This window comes from Ailuropoda melanoleuca, chromosome 19, assembly GCF_002007445.2.
Source record: "Ailuropoda melanoleuca isolate Jingjing chromosome 19, ASM200744v2, whole genome shotgun sequence".
Taxonomy (NCBI): domain Eukaryota; kingdom Metazoa; phylum Chordata; class Mammalia; order Carnivora; family Ursidae; genus Ailuropoda; species Ailuropoda melanoleuca.
Window position 1 is genome coordinate 25,477,406 of NC_048236.1, and position 19,406 is coordinate 25,496,811.

At 40.8% G+C, this 19,406-nt stretch overlaps 2 protein-coding genes across 4 annotated transcripts in view; one reads left to right on the forward strand and one right to left on the reverse strand.

The window, feature by feature from the left end:
- MTO1 (mitochondrial tRNA translation optimization 1) overlaps positions 1–2,683 on the forward strand; it is a 28,376-nt gene extending 25,693 nt beyond the window's left edge. For 2 of the 3 annotated variants that reach the window (XM_019796790.2, XM_019796791.2), the window contains exon 12: positions 1,013–2,683. In XM_019796790.2, coding sequence (XP_019652349.1) covers positions 1,013–1,174 — 162 coding nt within the window. In that variant the 3' untranslated portion in view covers positions 1,175–2,683. The remainder of the gene's footprint in view (positions 1–1,012) is intronic. The other variant, XM_002916574.4, reaches the window with a different exon arrangement.
- An 11,264-nt stretch (positions 2,684–13,947) lies between these two features.
- EEF1A1 (eukaryotic translation elongation factor 1 alpha 1) lies at positions 13,948–18,852 on the reverse strand. The gene is given in 9 exon segments (XM_034647954.1): positions 13,948–15,525; positions 15,623–15,857; positions 15,956–16,212; positions 16,300–16,471; positions 16,654–16,929; positions 17,047–17,133; positions 17,135–17,227; positions 17,509–17,691; positions 18,698–18,852. Coding segments are annotated over 8 exon segments (1,389 nt in total). The 5' UTR covers positions 17,653–17,691; positions 18,698–18,852; the 3' UTR covers positions 13,948–15,400.
- Between the last annotated feature and the right edge of the window lie 554 nt (positions 18,853–19,406).

Consider the following 19,406-nt stretch of genomic DNA (forward strand, 5'->3'; position numbering starts at 1 on the left):
GTCTGTAAACAAATTAAAAAATTTATAGTATACAGTATTGGACTTCTAATTACAAATATTTAAAGACTAAGAGGCTATATTTACTGATTCTGAGATGCACATTTAACATTTCTGCAACTGAGTTGTATCTTAAAAATGGATGGTATATTATAGTTTAATGGGCAGTGGCTTTTTTTAGTGGTGATTCATATGATAAAAGGCATTTAACAAAAAAATAACCTGTAAAAATTTTTGAAAAAAATTTATTTTTAAATGGAAGAGTGATTCCATCAGTATAAACATGATGTTCTTAGTGATAGTCACCCTGGAAACTAAGCATGTAGGCCTTACATTTTATAACTCTGTATATCCTATTCATTTTGAGTTATGTTTTTATGGATAGTCAAGGCTGCAGTGCCCAATATGATAGCCACTAGCTAAATGTGATCATTTACATTAATTAAAATTAAATAAAACTCAGAATTCAACTCTTCAGTCATACTGGCCATGTTTCAGGTACTCAGTAGCCACAATTCTAGGATACAAAAAGCTCTGACAAGCTCTGCTACAGACTCATTTGGTAGCAAACCTGACCTGAACTGACATAAGGTTATTTATACCACTTAGAGTGAATATTCATACATTTCACTGTAAAAATAAACCACAGAAGTATTCATGAGATTATAGGGTGCTGCCCAACACACTGCTGAGATTATATTACTTTAATGAAAAGAAAAAGTAGGTAGTCTAACATCTATTAGTTATGTGATCTTTGACAAATCACTTTAACTTACCTGATGAGCCTCATTTTCCCTTATTTGTAAAATGAAGGTATTAATAATAATCGCATTCCCTTTATCTACTTTATAGTTACTTTGAAGATACATTAAGTAAGTTTATTTTGAAGATACATTAAGATAAGTTTTGAAAATATTTTATAAACTATAATATACAGATTGTTATTAGGAGCAAAATAGATTTGATTTGATTTGATATAACTCACTTATGTTTCTCTTTTGGTTTAAATTCTTAGATTGGGGCTGCTAGTCGTATACCTGGAGTGACACCTGCTGCCATCATCAATCTGCTTCGATTTGTGAAGACCACTCAGCAAAGACAGATGGCTATGAATGAATTGCCCAAAATTGATCAATCCTTATGTGATACAGACAGACTTGAAGAGAGACAGTTATAGCTTTATATTCATAGAAGACTTTTAAGTAGTACAAGACTACAGATAGGATATAAGAAGTATTTATATTTAGCACCTATTAAAATAATAAAATAAACTTACTAGGTTATTATGGATTTGTCACTAATTTATAAAGAGGGCAGAGATTATAACTGTGCTTTTTTATGTATCTGAAATGTTATAAAGTCTTCATTTATACTCTTTCTCTCAGGTGCTCTTACACAGTGAGCCTATTAATATAACTGCAGTGTTCATCAGAGAGATAATAGTGGACCCACAACTAAACCTGAAGAAAAATCTCAGCTTGCAGATTTGCCTACTTATAAGGACCTTGTCCATTAAATGTTACCAAAGTGAAAGTCTTACGTTCCAGCTTGTTTTGAAAGTTAGTCGTCTTTTGCTTGGTTAATGAGGCAATTTCAAAGCCCCCAAATTCTTAGGGCTACAAATTTTAAAAGATACAAAATCACATCGAATCAAGGGTGAAAGTTGACGTCTAAGATTCCTCTACTTCTGCAGGAAATCCTCACCAGTAATTATCTTTTTTTTCTTACTAGTAATTATCTTTGACCATTAATGAAAACCCTGTAAAATAGGAAGATTGGAAATTATCATACTTTCCTATGATCCCCAATATGGAAAATTTTTTGGCAACCTGGTTAAGGAAGAATAAAGTAAAGGTAGTTACTTTATATCATATAATATTTTCTTATGAAACTGTTATGGCCATGATTTAACACTAAAGACAAATCTATAGTAACTGGTGACTAGTGTTTCCTTGTTTTTAAGTCAGAAGTAACAGAAAAACGGAAATGGTTCTGGCAGTCCTTCCTCTTCCTCTTCAGTACTTTGATTCTATGTTGTCACAAAGTTTAGGGTGGGATGACCACCTGGGTCCTTTGGCTGGCTGGTTCAGACACCTCAACCTTTCCATGTAGACTAGAGGATGAATACAGACAAGCGGGCCACAGAGCCTTGCTTATCCCTGGAAATGCCAACTTGGATCTCTGGTATCAGTCTTGGATCAGCTGGTATCAGTCAAGGGAGAAGCTCCCATGTCAGCTTCAAGCCAAAGCAGATACTTAAGACAGTACAAAGGGCCCTGAAGTCACTCTGGCTACAGATCTATGTTTTAAGCCTGATTATGAGTGTGAGGCAGCCAAATATCTTATTGCTATAATCAGATATGGCTACTTGGATGTAGCTTAGTTTTCATAATTTGTTTCATCTAATTTTAGTCTTTCCATTAAAGTAGTCAATATCAGTATAAAGTAAAAAGTATTTGTAATGCTGGATCATTTAACAATGATGAATTCTTTTTGATACTTGATTTAGTAATTTCAAAAAGTGGTAACTTTTACTTTAGTTATGGCTATTCCTGGGCAGAATTTTTAATACAGAGGCAATATTGATTACAATACTATATTACATTTTTAAAAGGCCATTTTGCACTATCTGTTTAGCACCAGAGGGAAATCACTGTTTTAAAACTTTTTCTGGTTAGGGACGCCTGGGTGGCTCAGTCGGTTAAGCGTCTGCCTTCAGCTCGGGTCATGATCTCAGGGTTCTGGGATCAAGCCCCGCGTCAGGCTCCTTGCTGAACAGGGAGTCTGCTTCTCCCTCTCTCTCTGTCCCTCCCCGCCAACCCTGCTTGTGCTCTCTCTGGAAGGAAGGAAGGAAGGAAGGAAGGAAGGAAGGAAGGAAGGAAGGAAGGAAGGGGGGGGAGGGAGGGAGAGAAATCTCCCCCAATAATGACAATAGTCTCTTAACAGAAGTTGGCCACACTCGTGATTTCCTCTACCCACCACAGACCACACTGCCTGGTAGCTAGATAAGCTAGGTACTAAAAGTTCAACAGGAACACCAAAATTAAGAAGAGGAAACAGCTAAGGAACACAAAGCATTTGTAAAATCATTGGTTCAGGGAGAGAGAGAGGGAAGATGAAGATAGGAACCTAGGCTAAATTAAGCCATTATGACCTTGAATTGTGAAGTTACCTCCTATAGCCAGAGATTGAATTTTATTATTTTTAAAAATATTTGGTCATTTTTTAGTTTCAGCCTAGATTAGAATAGCCATGGCTTTTTCACTTCAGAAATTTCAACTCCTAGAAGAATGCCCTATCCAGAAGTGGTGTGAAATGTTAGGAAGTCATCAACAGAGACTAGATCATTCTGAGCTGGCAGAGCTGCTTATCCTGGGGGATACACAGGGAAAATAACCTGTTCCTCTTAGGCTCCCTCTATACAATACTTTTATTATTGCACTTCCTTCATTCTACCTTAATTTTTAATATCTGTCTTGCCTTAATCTCTTAACAAAATATAAACCTCTTGAATGCTTGCAATGTCATAGTTGTAGGTACTCGGCATGCTTTTTGAATGAATGAATATTACTAAAGGCAATAGATGACAAAGCTAAAACTTAAGTGAATAATTAAATGGGATAAAAATATTTGACACAAATATTTAGAACTATATACTTTTGTGCTTGTCTTTGTCTCTATAACTCTTCTGTCTTCATATTCTCTTCGGCTTCATTTCCTCCCTATTTTCCTGTACTCTCTCTGTTTTTCCTGCTCCTAATAGGAAATTGAAGTATATTTTTATGATACTCATTTTATTTATGAAACAGATTTTTAGTATTTCCTAATGTAGGAGCCAGATGAAGGAAACAATCAATAGAATGAAAAGGCAACTCACATAATGGAAGAAAAAAATCATGTATCTAATAACAGGGTAATATCCAGAATATATAAAAGACTCCTACAACTCAACAACAGCAACAACAAAAACCCCCAAACAACCCAAATAAAAAACAGCAAAGGGCTTGAATAGATATTTCTCTCATAAGATATACAAATGGCCAATAACCATATGAAAAGATGCTCAGCATCAGTCCTCAAAAAAATGCAAATCAAAACCACAATGAGAAGCCATCTCACACCTCTTAGGATGGCTATTATCAGATAAACAGAAAACAAGTGTTGGCAAGACTGAAGAAACTGGAACCCTAATGCACTGTTGGTAGAAAAGTAAATTGGGGAACGCCTGGGTGGCTCAGTCAGTTAAGCGTCTGCCTTCGGTTCAGGTCATGATCCCGGGAATCTGGGATCGAATCCCACGTTGGGCTCCTTGCTCAGCAGGGAGCCTGCTTCTCCCCCTGCCTGCTCTGCCTGCTGCTCCCCCTGCTTGTGCTCTCTCTCACACAAATAAATAAAATCTTAAAAAAAAAAAGGAAAAGTAAACTGGTACAGCTGCTACAGAAAACAGTATGATAGCGACCTCCACCAAAATTAAAAGAACTACTGTATGATCCCACAATTTCACTCTTAAATATATACCCAGAAGAATTGAAAGCAGGGTCTTAAAGACCCTGGTTCAAAGGTCATGTTCATAGTAGCATTATTCACAATAGCTAAAAGGTGGAAGCAACCTAAGTGTCCATCAACAGATGTATGGGATAAATAAAATGTATATAAATACAGTGAAATACTTTTCAGCCTTAAAAAGGAAATTCTGACACGTTACAACACGGATGAACTTAGAGGACATTACACTAAGTGAAATAACCCAGCCAAAAAAGCATAATATTCTAGGATTCCACTTTTTTTTTTTTTAAGATTTATTTATGAGAGAGAGAATGCCTGAGAGAGCACAAGCAGGGGGAGCAGCAGAGGGAGAAACAGGCTCCCCGCTAAGGAGTATGACTCGGAACTCAATCCCAAAACCCTGGGATTATGACCTGAGCTGAAGGCAGACGCTGAATCAACTGAACCACCCAGGCGCCCTTAGGAATCCATTTATATATGCTACCTAGAATAGTCAGATTATCCTAGAGACAAATGGGAGTGGTGGTTGGGGGGAGGAAAGAATGCAGAGTTATTGTTTAATGGGTAGTTTCAGTGTTTGCAAGATGGAGTTCTGGAGGATGGTAATGATTGCACAACGTGAATGTACTTAATGCCACTATACACTTAAAAATGGTTAAGATGGTGAATTTTTTTGTGTATTATTTTACAGTTTTAAAAGCTAAATTAATTTGTGTATGTATCTCAGCTCTAAATCCTATTTACTGATAATTTATCCCCTGCTTATTTCTAAAAATATACTTGAGACATTTTAAAGAGAAGAAAATTAAGGATCAGGTGAGGAAAAGGCAGATCACACTTAAATGTTAAATTTCTGAGCTTCCTGTCAGTGGTATAGTTCTGTCTCATCAAGGGGACCAAGAGAAAATGCTTTCCCATTACTAAGAGAGGGGTGCCTGGGTGGCCAGTGGGTTAAGCATCTGCCTTTGGCTCAGGTCATGATCTTGAGGTCCTGAAATCGAGGCCGACGCCTGCCAGTGGGGAGTCTGCTTCTCCCTCTCTTTCTGCCCCCCCCCCGTGTGCTCTTTCAAATAAATAAATAAAATCTTTTTTAAAAAATGTAAGCTTTGGGCATGCTTGAATGCTTCTCCGGACAAGTATAGGTTGACACCCTATGCTCTTATGCCCTAGGGAAAGAATGCATTTATTTTGATCTAGAACCACATTTTGACTGTCACTGACTTCTAAATCAACAGTCTCAAACTGCTGGCTGCAATTCAATAGCAAGCTATGAAAATTTGTCGTAGGTAATAAAAGTACTATCCTCTGACACTTTTGTTTCAGTTCTTCACAAATTATATTTCACCAATTTTAAGATTTATTTTTTCCTTTTGTCATCTCTAAATTGTTGTATGTTCTATAATCAATAGTATCTTAAAAATTGGCAGCATTTGTGACTTCCAACTGAAAACATCTTAGATGCAATGAAATACTGTGTTATATACTGTGTTGCAATAGAAATATATTTCTTATTATGGATCCTAGTCAAAAAGGTTTGAAAAAGACAATCTGAATAGCACTACTCCCTAATGGGAAAACCTCAATATATTAGGATTCTTTTTTTTAAAGATTTTATTTATTCATTTGAGGGAGGGAGGGAGGGAGGGAGGGAGCGAGCGAGTAAGTACGAGTGCAAAAGCAGGGGGAGAGGCCCAATGTGTTGCTCATTCCCAGGATCTGGAGATCCTGACCTGAAATGAAGGCAGACACTTAACCATCTGAGCCACCCAGGCAGCCCATATATTAGGATTCTTTAACGTGGGTGTATTTCTCAAAGTAGGAAAACTTACCGGTCTCTCCCTATGCTATAGCCTGGTTAGCTGATGTGATTAAAGTATAACTTCAAGTTGTTGTTGGGCATGGATCTCAGTTATTCTGACTTCACGATACCCTTCTGCCACTTTCAGTAATTTTTTTTCCTCCTAAGGACCAGAAGTCCTCCACTAGATGAAAAGTTTCTCCAGCTCTTCCAAACAATCTCTTTCTCAGGGCTTAACCTTCAATTCCCTCCCACTCCCACCCTTTGAGCCTATTTCATGCTAAGCATTTATGGAGTTGCCATGCTTAATGAATCATTACAGCACTCAATCTAAGTGTTATCTCAGAGTTTAGAGGCTATAGGGGAATTTAGAATGTGAATTTCACTCTGAACATCATTCTCTGCAGATTTAAAATACTCTTCATGTACTTGAAGACAATAATACTTTTCTAGTGTTTGCTAGGCTCAACAACTATTTTTCAAATCCAGTGCCTCATAACTCAAATTTAGTCTTTATTTATGTTGGTTGCTCTTTGAATTCTCTTTCAGAGTTGGTCTACACTATTTAAAACACAACAATCAAAATTTAAAACATGTTAAGATACATAAAAAATGGACTATTTAAACTTAAAAGGAAACATTCTAGACCGTATGTAAGACAACACCAGCACAGATGCCATATTTCAAGCAATAAAAAGGAAATTTAACTGAATTTACTGTATTTCCAACTTCACACAGAACCACCTAAAGGTGGGAGGGAGGGCAGTTTAACAAACTTCAGAGACAGATTCAGGGCTTTGAAGAAAAACATTTGATATATTGAGTTCCAAGAGGTGCATTCCCTAACCTCAATATAAAGATTTAGCTAGGGGGGTGCCTGGGTGACTCAGTCAGTTAAGAGTCCAATTCTTGTGACACCTGGGTGGCTCAGTCGGTTTAGTGTCTGCCTTCAGTTCAGGTCATGATCCCAGGGTCCTGGGACCGAGTCCCTCATCAGGCTCCCTGCTCAACGGGGACTCTGCTTCTCCTCTGCCCCTGCCTCTCTCTGTCTCTCATGAATAAATAAAATCTTAAAAAAAAAAAAAAAAAAGAGTCCGACTCTTGGTTTTGGCTGAGGTCATGATCTCTGGGTCGTGCACTCTGGGCTCAGTGGAGAGTCTGCTGGAGATGATCTCCCTCTCCGTCTGCTCCTCCCCCTGCTCGCGCTCTCTCCCTCAAATAAATCTTTTTTTTTTTTTAAGATTTTTTTTAATTTTTTGACAGATAGAGACAGCCAGTGAGAGAGGGAACACAAGCAGGGGGAGTGGGAGAGGAAGACGCAGGCTCCCAGCAGAGGAGCCTGATGTGGGGCTCAATCCCAGACCGCTGGGATCACGCCCTGAGCCGAAGGCAGACGCTTAATGACTGAACCACACAGGCGCCCCTCCCTCAAATAAATCTTAGAAACAAAAAACAAACAAAAAAAAGACTTACCTATAAGAAAATGTTCCCTCTACCCAATAAAAATCATCTCATTTTTCTTGTTAGACATTTACTGAGTTGCCAGCTCTATGCAGACTCTTAGGAGGCTCAAGAGAGATGTCCAAAGGGTCAATCAAGGTTTGACAATATCTAAAGAGAAGGGCTGGAGATCAAGGCTGGGTCTTGCCCTTCCTTTGTTGAATGCAGCTGCATCCCTTATACTTAATGGTTACAGCCCAAGCCTCAGAAAATGTTGTGGATGCTCTCATCAGAAGACTGAGAGAACCATTTCCTCAGTTTGGGTGGCTCCAGACAGACCAGGAACTCAAAACTCAAACTGCTTATGTGGCAACCCTATAGTTTATCACACCACCAACTAGAATATTTCCCTAATTATATGATTTTACTAAAAATTCAACCAAGTCATTTAACCTCTAGAAACCACATTTGCAGGATCAAACCGTACAGTCTTGTCATCTTTGCTGCCAATTACTCTCTTTAGTAAATGAAACTACCTACTTTTGACTTATGTCTATTTTTAAATCTAATCTGCTTTATGCAAGCAATAAACTACACATCTTAGACAATGTCTCAAAAGAGACTGTGTTACAGGGAATATCCAGACTGCATATATCGCTATTTTGATCACTTCTGGATGTAAATTTTGACAAAAAGCTAAAACAACTTGAATTCTTTTAGGCAAATCATGATTGATTAAGACTAAAGTTTAAATTCCTAGTACAGATTTTACTCCCACCTTGACTGACCTTTAGTGGCACAGCAAATTATTTTTGTCACTGAAAAAGGGAAAGTAAATTTAAAGCTATTATCTATTTCACCTTGCTTTTGCTTTTACCAAGCATTTGCCAAAATTTTCATCGTGATTATCTTGTGATCAAAATGGTGAAATATGATCTGGATTATTAAATATTAGGTGAATTTGCCATTGGCTGGACCATGATAAAGAACAGTTCTCTAGTGCAATACCTCAGCTCTGTTTCTGGACCTAGTATGTTTAGTACTCATCAATTTAAGAACTGCAGAAATATAAATATTATAAATATCAGATGTATAAATAACAATCCACATTTTTATTTAACATGCTAGATAGCAGGCTCCAGATTCAAAATTACCTCAAGATAAGATACAGCAGAGATAAATGTAAACTCCCAACATTTGAGTTTTTAAAAGTAAACAAAACAGTGGTGCCTTGGATTGGCTCCTGGAACAGAAAAAGGCCATTAATAAAAAAATTGATGAAATCTGAATAAACCCTGGAGATTAATAGGAACATATCAATGTTGGTTTCTTAGTTTTGACAAATGTACTCTGGTAGTACAAGATGATAACATTAGGGGAAACAAACTATGTGAGGGTGTTTATGGGAACTCTTTATCCTAACTTTGCAACTTTTCTATAAATCCAGTTACTCCAAAAATAAAAGGTAAGTTTTTATTAAAAAAAAAAAAAAAACTTCACGAAGTAAATAGTTTAAAGGAGAGTTAAAGTATAATTTACATTTAAAAAATGAGGTGATGGGGCACCTGGGTGGCTCAGTAGGTTAAGTACTTGCCTTTAGGCTCAGGTCATGGCTCCCTGCTTGGTGGGGAGTCAGCTTCTCTCTGCCCCTCCCCCTGCTCCTTCTCTCTTTCTCGCTCAAATAAATAAAATCTTAAAAAAAAAAATCCCAGGAAGATTTAAAATAATCAGGTGATATTTGTTAACCATAATCCAGTAGTAAACGGAGTTGCTTTATAGCAACTGATCTTCCAAACAACTATAATAAAAGCTACCTTTTATTATTGTCTGTTTACAATAGGCCAGGTACTGGGTACAGAGTCTATACCCACTAACTCATTTCATTTTCACAATCCTAAGAGATGGACAGTATTACGCCCATTAGACAGATAATGAAAGGGACAGCTTTTCCCCACTTATGACTCTGATCATCTAGCCCAAATGCTTCAATTTAGGAAATTAGAGTCCAAATAGGGTGAATTATCTCTTGGGTCAATAAAAGCACACTCTAAGAGAGACCACATCTACATCCACTTATGCATCCACAGCTATAACATATTTAACTTTGGTGCAAACACTTTAAAAGCTATAAACTGGGGAGAAAAAGGAAGAAAAAAAGCTATAAACTAGAAAGGAGAATGGCATGGAAAGAATCTAGAAACCATGTGACCTAAGGTTAAGAAACAGATGTTAAGTGTTTAGCTCAGATATGACTAAAGGGTATTACTTGGGGACACCTGGCTGGCTCAGCTGGAGGAGCATGTGACTTTCAATCTGAGAGTCATAAGTTCGAGCCCCATGTTGGGTGTAGAGATTACTTAAAATTTTTTTTTAAAATGGCATCTTGAATTAGTGGTCCTCTTATAAATAGAATGAAATAGTTCAATTACCCTAGAGAAGAGCCTAAGTATATTAAAAGTTACCAGCAAGGAAATATAATGCATTAAGAAAAAAAAATCAGCAGCAGTAGGAGGACTCAGCAGCCACCCTCTATTCCTGTCTGCCATCTCTAATGAGGGTATCACCTACCCAACTAAGGGGCTGTTGAGGTCTCTGCCCTCCAATATGTGATATACACATTGATGTAATCAAGTGAAGAGTTCAATGAATATACTTCAAAGTTGATTTGAGTAGGTTAAAAAAGGCTTTTAGATTCTGTATATTTTTCTGATTCTATGTAATTGTTATGAGGCCAAGACATAGACATTTAAATGTCTAAGAGGGATGCCTGGGTGGCTCAGTCGGTTAAGCATCTGCCTTTGGCTCAGGACATGATCCTGGGGTCCTAGGATTGAACCCCACATCGAGGGTTCTTCTCCCTCTCCCTCTGCCTGCTGCTCTCCCTGCTTGGGCTTGCACTCTCTGTCAAATAAATAAATAAATAAAATCTTTAAAAAAAAAGCCTAAGTCATGTTTTCATATTCTCCAGTAACTCCTACTTGTCCTCCAGATCTCCATGATTCCTGACAAGTACCTTCTCTAGCCAATCCAGATTGTGTCCCTTTTACTCTTCTCCCTCATAGTATCCTTTTCTTCATAGCATCATCACTACTCATAATTACCTACTTATTTATGCTAATTTCTACCTCCCCCCCAGGATTATAAACTCAAAGGGCAAGACCTGCCCATTTTGTTCACAACTCTATCCCCAGTGCCTATAATAGTGTGACTTAGTAGGCACAATTAAAAAAAAAAAAAAAAAAAAAAGGTCCTTCACTGATCTATAGAATCTAACATTTTTCTTCCTTAAAAAAATTGACTACGGCAAAATAAAACAAAATTTCACTTAAAAAATTGATTACTAATGGTTTGGCCACTTTGGAAAAGTTTAGCAGTTTCCTATAAAAGACATACATTTAACATACAATCCAGTGATCCCACTGCTAGGTATTTACACAAGATGAAAACTACAGTCATACACAAACCTCCATGTGAATGTTTAAAGTGGCTCAATTCCTAACCTTCCAAAACTGGAAACCAAATGTCCCTCAGCTGGGAAGGGATAAATTGTCCCATTAAAAAGCAATAGATTGCAGGGGCACCTGGGTGGCTCAGTCAGTTAAGCACCCAACTCTTGATGTCAGCCCCGGGTCATGAGGCTTGGTGCTGGGTGGGGAGTATGCTTGAGATTCTCTCTCTCTCTCTCTCTGCCCCTCCCCCAGCTCATGCCCACACACTCTTTCAAAAGAAGAAATTACAGATATTTGTGAAACAGATAAATCGAATTGCTAAGTGGGGGGGAAAAAAGACTCAAAAGGCCCAAGTATGACACTGCTGCCAAAACAAAATTATAGGAACAGAAAATAGATCTGGAGTGGTTACCAAGACTTAAAGGTAGAGGAGTGGGTTTACTACAAAGAGGCATGGGGGAAGTTAGGTGGGAGTGGGGAAGATGGCGTAACTATACCTTGATTGTGGTTAAACCATACATCTCTCAAAACTTACAGAATTAAGGGTGCTTGGGTGGCTCAGCCATTTAAACCACCTGCCTTTGGCTCAGGTTATGATCTCAGGGCCCTGGGATCAAGGCCCACATTGGGTCGGGGCTCCCCACTCAGTGGAGTCTGCTTGTCCCTCTGCCCACCACCCTAGCCCCCACGCTCTCTCAAATGATTTTTTTTTTTTTTTTTTTTTGAGATCTTACTTGGGAGACAGAGGACACAAGCAGAGGTAGGGGATGAGGGGCAGGGAGTAGCAGACTTCACGCTGAGCAAGGAGCCTGACGCAGGGCTCATCCCAGGACCCCGGGATCATGACCTGAGCTGAACACTTAACTGAGCCACACAGGTGCCCCTCAAACAAAATCTTAAATAAAAAACTTACAAAATTGTGTCAAAGCGTGAATTACTGTTAAGTATCTTAATTTAAAAAGGAAAAACCTTTAAATCCAGTAGTAAAAGTTTCCTATTTTTTGCTTACTTGGAAAGTAACTGTAACATTAACTTAGCCTTACCTTTGTTATCATGAGGTCTCTCCCACAGAAACCTGAGCTCTATTAAGAGACCCATGGGCCCCTTTAAGGGCAGTCCATTTTCCTTATTTCACTCATTTCTGCTAGTGACTGATGAATATCACATTTAGGTCCTATTTCTGTTTAGAAAACAAAAGGACAAAAATCAAAGATTTTGCCCCTCTCGAAGATTTCCATGGGATCAGAAGTCAACTACCTTTCAGGAAACATGTGGCTGTTTCCTCAATTTTCCCTCTTCTAAAAATCACCAAGACAATGTACTTGTTAGGCTTCAATCCTAGTTTTAAGTAGTCAGGGAAATTCCCAAAGACTTGCAAATAATGGAGGGCACTTTGAAACCACCTAGATGAAAAAGACACGTGGGAAAGACATTATGATAAAACAGATCAGGAAAACTTCAGGAAGGTAAACCAAAAAAAGGCAGAACCCAACGGGTTTTACTCCTCATCCAAAACATCATGCACGCCTCCCCTGCAGGACCTTGATCTCATTGTTCACTCCCTCCATCATGCACTCCTCCCCTGCAGGACCTTGATCTCATTGTTCACTCCCTCGAGGCTACAGGTCATTAACTCCGGAATGGTATCTTCACTTTCAACCGACTCAATCTATTTATGCAGCATTTTGTGATAAACTAAACATCTGACTACCAATCTAAAGTGTATGTAAAGCCACATTAACACAAGAACAGAACAGAACATAGAAACATAGTTGTCACCCTTTTGAGTGGCCCGTTTCAAGTATTGTGAATATCGTGGCCACAAAGTTTGTTTTGGGCTGTGCTCCGTGCTCAGCAGAAAAGAAGGTAAATCAACTTAAATACACATTAAGTCCAGATCTCATAATATTCATCAGGGTTTTTATACCCCACACTGAAATCTACTTAAAACCAAGGACTCTGCACCATTTGTACAGTCAATTATTGGGCAGAACTCAAGTAACCAGACTTATTCTCATGCTCTTGGGAGGTAAATGACCAAGTTAAAAGGGTATTAAAATTGAGCTCTGAACTGGCCGAATAACTTATTTTTGGACTGCCTATTCTGGCCACTGGATGAATAGCCAGAAGAGTTAAAAAAAAAAAAAGACACACCTTACTGACAACCTGTTTCAACTCCTGAACCAGAAAGCCTTTCCTGTTTCATATTCTGAAATCTCACCAGAATTTCTGGGACAAATTTCAACAAGCTCCCATTGAGATTCCTTCCAAACATGGGTAATTCAACAGCTGGCCAATTTAAAGCATGAAGGTCAAACACCAGTTTGAGGCATTCTGGTCTAAAAACTCTCTACATTTCAATTCAAACACAAAATGACATCAGTATATAAATCTCAGCAGAGCTCAAGGCCATATCCTGAACTTTTAAGTTTCAGGTTTGTAGTGACCACCAGTAGGTGGAGCTCAAGCCAGACAATGGCACAGCCACACTGGGATCTATGAGTTAACATCCCAACAGGCCAACTGAAGCTTTTCTGGACACTACCCCACTCTTCCTACCTTTCCACTTAGTGCAAGAAATCTTCTGCAGCTTGATTTCTAGAGGGTGGAACAAATCCCTTCCAGTAAACATTACAGTTCAAACTTCTTGTGCCAGCTACCATTTACTAATGTTTTTAAGAACTTTTACTACCTAGGGCTCCTCTAACCCTAAACCAACAACAAGCACATTTGTACAAATAAGTGAAAAATAATGAGTTGTGGACAAAATCTTTTATTAGTTTCTAATTTACAGGCCTCATCAGTGCCCCTGGTAGTACCGTTAAGACTTAGAACTGAAACAATTTTTTCAACTACAGTAATTTCTCACCTGTGGCCACTAAATTACAGGATACATTTCACTTAGCATTGCTTGCATTAAACCAGGTGTCCTGTGTGCTTTTTGCCATACTTCGAAGCTGTCTGATAAACTTCCTTTTCATAAGCAAAAAGCGCCTATTCAGGGAATCAATGCTCAAATAGTCAAGATTCAGTTGTCTTAAACTGTTCTGAGATTTGCCAGCTAGCTATCTGAAGGATTAGATGCTTGTCACCCAAACTGTTAAATTTACCAATCAGTATGCTTTTAAGTTATAAAATTACACTAATTTTTAAAGAGCTTTTTGCTTTTCATCCTGCTCATCAAATCTTCTAAGTCATCTTTCAAGATTCTCATATTTGAAATGACTTAACGTTTTCAAACTAAAAGCAAAGCACCCTACACTCCAGTCCAAAATGGGTCCTCCCATTAGGTATTTGCCATTGCACCTCTTCAAACCTTGGGTTAAATCACTAGTGCGCAACCTTCCCTCCTCACCCAGCCTCGCTCTTTAAATATGAAAATCCTACTGGAAGTGGATTTCTAGTTCTTAGTGACATTAAACTTCCAGTAAACTTTCTTCTCCTACAATTTAGATACAATTAAGTCAACCATTAAGTAAAATAACGGGATTGACATGTTTTAGGGTACTTTAAACTACTTCAAGATTTGTAAATGTGACAAAGCATTCCAATACCTGGGAAACTAAAAGTGACAATGTATCAACAATTTTACTCAATAGTGATATGTTTTATATGCAACACATTGACTTTGGTATTACAGAATTTAACCTGTTTTATAAACTACCTTGTGGTGTTACTCGGTTTATCTAAAATGTGTTGCACCAATAGACCTTTTTTCCCCATCTTTTTCCTATGTACTTTTAACAGTTTCTTTCCTTAGACAAGATGAAAAATTCAAGTTCCCAACCAGGAATTGTTAACCCAGACTTTAGTTTCCAAGTATTTTAACATTAGAAATTCAGTCTGTGCAACTCATACTTTTACCTGTATAGTACTAATACAGGGTTACAGTGTTGACCAAAAGAAGACACAGGTTTCTCATTAAACTTGTTTTTTAATGGGTCTCAAAATTCTGTGACAGATTTTTGGTCAAGTTGTTTCCATTAAAAAGTACTGATTTTAAAAACTAATAACTTAAAACTGCCACACACACACAAAAAAACAAATGGTCCACAAAACATTCTCCTTTCCTTCTGAAGGTTTTACGATGCATTGTTATCATTAACCAGTCTTTTACTATTAAACTTAAATGGCCAATTGACACAAACAGTTCTGAGACCGTTCTTCCACCACTGATTAAGACTGGGGTGGCAGGTATTGGGGATAATATTCATTTAGCCTTCTGAGCTTTCTGGGCAGACTTGGTGACCTTGCCAGCTCCAGCTGCCTTCTTGTCCACCGCTTTGATGACACCCACAGCAACCGTCTGTCTCATGTCACGAACTGCAAAACGGCCTATTAAAACAAATTTTAGATTACCATGAGAAACTCTCTATACAAGCAGATTTCCCAGCTTCATTAAATGTCCTGAATACACTCAAGTCATCCTTACCCAGAGGAGGATAGTCAGAGAAGCTCTCAACACACATAGGCTTGCCAGGAACCATATCAACAATGGCAGCATCACCAGATTTCAAGAACTTGGGACCATCTTCCAGCTTTTTCCCAGAACGACGATCTATCTTCTCCTTCAGCTCAGCGAACTTGCAAGCAATGTGAGCTGTGTGACAATCCAGCACAGGTGCATATCCAGCACTGATTTGGCCTGGATGGTTCAGGATAATCACCTGAGCCGTGAAACCNTGGAGGAAAGATTTGCATTTAGTAAGTCTCAAAAGTCATGAGTCTGGCAGTGAGTGACAACACTGCCACTTTAAAGTGTTACCTGAGCCGTGAAACCAGCTGCCTCCATTGGTGGGTCATTTTTGCTGTCACCAGCCACATTGCCACGACGAACATCTTTGACAGATACGTTCTTGACATTGAAGCCCACATTGTCCCCAGGAAGAGCCTCACTCAACGCTTCATGGTGCATTTCAACAGACTTTACTTCAGTTGTAACATTGACTGGAGCAAAGGTGACCACCATGCCAGGTTTCAGAACACCAGTCTCCACTCGGCCCACAGGGACAGTACCAATACCTAAAATATTTACAAATGTGTAGTCAAACCTTATGTTAAGTACAGCAACCCATACAAATTACATTCTGATAGTAATGTTCAACTTACCACCAATTTTGTAGACATCCTGGAGAGGCAGACGCAAGGGCTTGTCAGTAGGACGAGTTGGTGGCAGAATGCAATCCAGAGCTTCAAGCAGTGTGGTTCCACTGGCGTTCCCATCTTTACGGGTGACTTTCCATCCCTTGAACCAAGGCATGTTAGCACTTGGCTCCAGCATGTTGTCACCATTCCAACCAGAAATTGGCACAAATGCTACTGTGTCGGGGTTGTAGCCAATTNCTAAAACAAGATTGTCCATTAGCATTTCCCAAATGGTTGTCATTTAGTGTCAAAATTTGCCCCTTCCACCGCTTTCTCTGAAGTCTTGAAGTCACTTACGTTAGCACTTGGCTCCAGCATGTTGTCACCATTCCAACCAGAAATTGGCACAAATGCTACTGTGTCGGGGTTGTAGCCAATTTTCTTAATGTAGGTGCTGACTTCCTTAACAATTTCCTCGTATCTCTTCTGGCTGTAGGGTGGCTCAGTGGAATCCATTTTGTTAACACCAACAATCAGCTGTTTTACACCCAGTGTGTAAGCCAAAAGGGCATGCTCACGGGTCTGCCCATTCTTGGAGATACCTGCTTCAAATTCACCAACACCAGCAGCAACAATCAGGACAGCACAGTCAGCCTGAGATAGAAAACAAGACATTACTCTGTTAAATGTTCCTCAAAAGAATGAACTCACCCCTTTTCCGATGCAGAATGCCAAACCTAGAGTTATTTTCAAGTTATTGATCCTACAAACCTGAGATGTTCCTGTAATCATGTTTTTGATGAAGTCTCTGTGTCCTGGGGCATCGATAATGGTCACGTAATACTTGCTGGTCTCGAAATTTCCACAGGGAGATATCAATGGTGATACCACGTTCACGTTCAGCTTTTAGTTTATCCAAGACCCAGGCATACTTGAAGGAGCCCTTTCCCATCTGTAAGGATTCAGAATGGTTACTTGGTAACTAGAATATCAAACTTCAACCTGAAATCCCTTACTCCCACTTAAGCAGAAACACTAAATTCTACTTTACAGCTGTTAGGTGGCTTTAACTTATTTCCCAAAGTTACATAGGTAAGAACTGTTAACAGCTAGCACTAGTTTATTCCGCCTATGTAGGACATTCAGATTTAATCTAGTGACTAGTTTTGAGGAAGTTAACACTTTCTGGTTGACTTATTTGAACTATCTTTCTCATTACGTTATTGTACCTACCTCAGCAGCCTCCTTCTCGAATTTCTCAATAGTTCTTTTGTCGATCCCACCACATTTGTAGATCAGATGACCAGTAGTGGTAGACTTGCCCGAATCTACGTGTCCAATGACGACGATGTTGATGTGAGTCTTTTCCTTTCCCATTTTGGTTTAGGTTAAGCGGTGGTTTTCACGACACCTGAACTGAAGCGGGAAAAAAAAAAAAACCTTTAAACTACTGTCCCAGAAGCTTGAGAATAAGCCACGACCCAAACTAGCAAAGGGCAAATTCCAAGAAGAATTACAACTAGTGCCAAGCTGGCCCAACTCTCGTCTCCACCCACTGAGCGTGGGGTTAACGCCACCGCAGAAAATCCCCTCCCCCCTCTGAAGGCGGCCTGCTTCCAAGGCGTTGAGGAGGAACGGAGGTGCCAAGACGGCGCCCGGTACACCGTGGGGTCACAGGAAGCAGCGGCCGAAGAGGGAAAGGCCCTTTTCCTTTGTGTGGGTGACTCACCCGCCCGCTCTCCCGGGCCGCCGCGTCCTCCATTTTGAGCTCCCTGCAGCAGGGCCGGAGAGCGGCCATCTTTCCGCGCACGCAACTGGTGCCGAGCGGGCCGCCCTCGCCGCCCCGAGTGGGACGGTACATCGCGGCGCGAGGCTGGGCACCCAAGCCGCCCGGCCCACTCCACGACTCCCCCGCGTCCGACTCGGTAGCCACGGCTCGTGGGCCGCCGCCCCCCCCCGCCTCGTCGGACATGTGCGCCGGAACGAGTGGGCCTCGCCGCCGCCCTCCGCGCCTCGCGGCAGCCCCACAACCCCAAGGACCCGACGACCGTGAAAAGGCCCACCCCGTTAATCTCCTGACCAACCTCCACTAAACTACGTCGACGGAGCAAACCATAAAGTTTTTTTTTTTTGATAGGTCAGATGTCAGAAGACTTTAACGACTGTTATCACGGCAGGCAAGAAGGTGCGGCGGAATTCGCACGCGGCTGCCACAGCACTCAAGCCAGGCCTCAAACCAACCACGAGGCGAACGGGGTCCTAAAAAAAGCGCAAGGCCTCGAACCTTCCCACCCACTCACAACCCGAAATTCGGGGTCAAGAACATCGTAAAGCGGCTCGGTGGCGAGGCAGTTAAAAGAGGCACGCGAGGGCCGCAGCCGGCTCAGAGGCCAGGCCCGCGGAAGCCACACCCGGCACTCACCTGTGTTCTGGCGGCAAACCGGTTGCGAAAAAGAACGTTCAAGGCGGCTACGGCACTTATATACGGTGCTCCCCCACCCTCGGGGAAGAGGGCGGAGCCAGCACACGACACCACTTTCCCAGTTTACCCCGCGCCAACTCCATCAGGCACCGGTTCAATAGCCCGTCCCCTCCCCCTACTTCTCGGGGACCGTGGGCGATGTACGATCAATCCACTGAAGAGCACACATCACCTCGCGCATGCTCTTCTCGACCCCGATGACGACGAGAGCGAGTGGGTGGGGAGGCGGGGGATGAGCGAACCCTCGGTTCCAGGTTAGAGGGAGTTTAACGACGGTCCCTGGGATTCCCCAAGGCAGAGGCGAGTCCTCCTTTGTATGAATTACTCTCAGCTCCAGCTGGGTTGTGGCGGGGCGAGGGGGCGGCCCGGCGAGGAAATGCGGAGTTTTTCTTCTACGGTTCCTGGTTTAACTGTAAAGATGGTGTGGAGATTGGAGTATGCTTTCCCTCGGCTATATACCTCCAGTTCTTAGCTTAGTCCTCCCGAAGGTCCGGGACAGCCCCTTTAAGCCGCTTCCTCCGCTGGTCGCAGGTCCGCCCGAGGCTGGCTCCTCCTCCGTCCCTGGCTTCAGATCCCGTCCCGGTTGGAGAGGAGTACAAGGCCCCGGCGCTCAGGGCAGCAAGGGTCGAGGACGCCAAGGGCCGCCTTC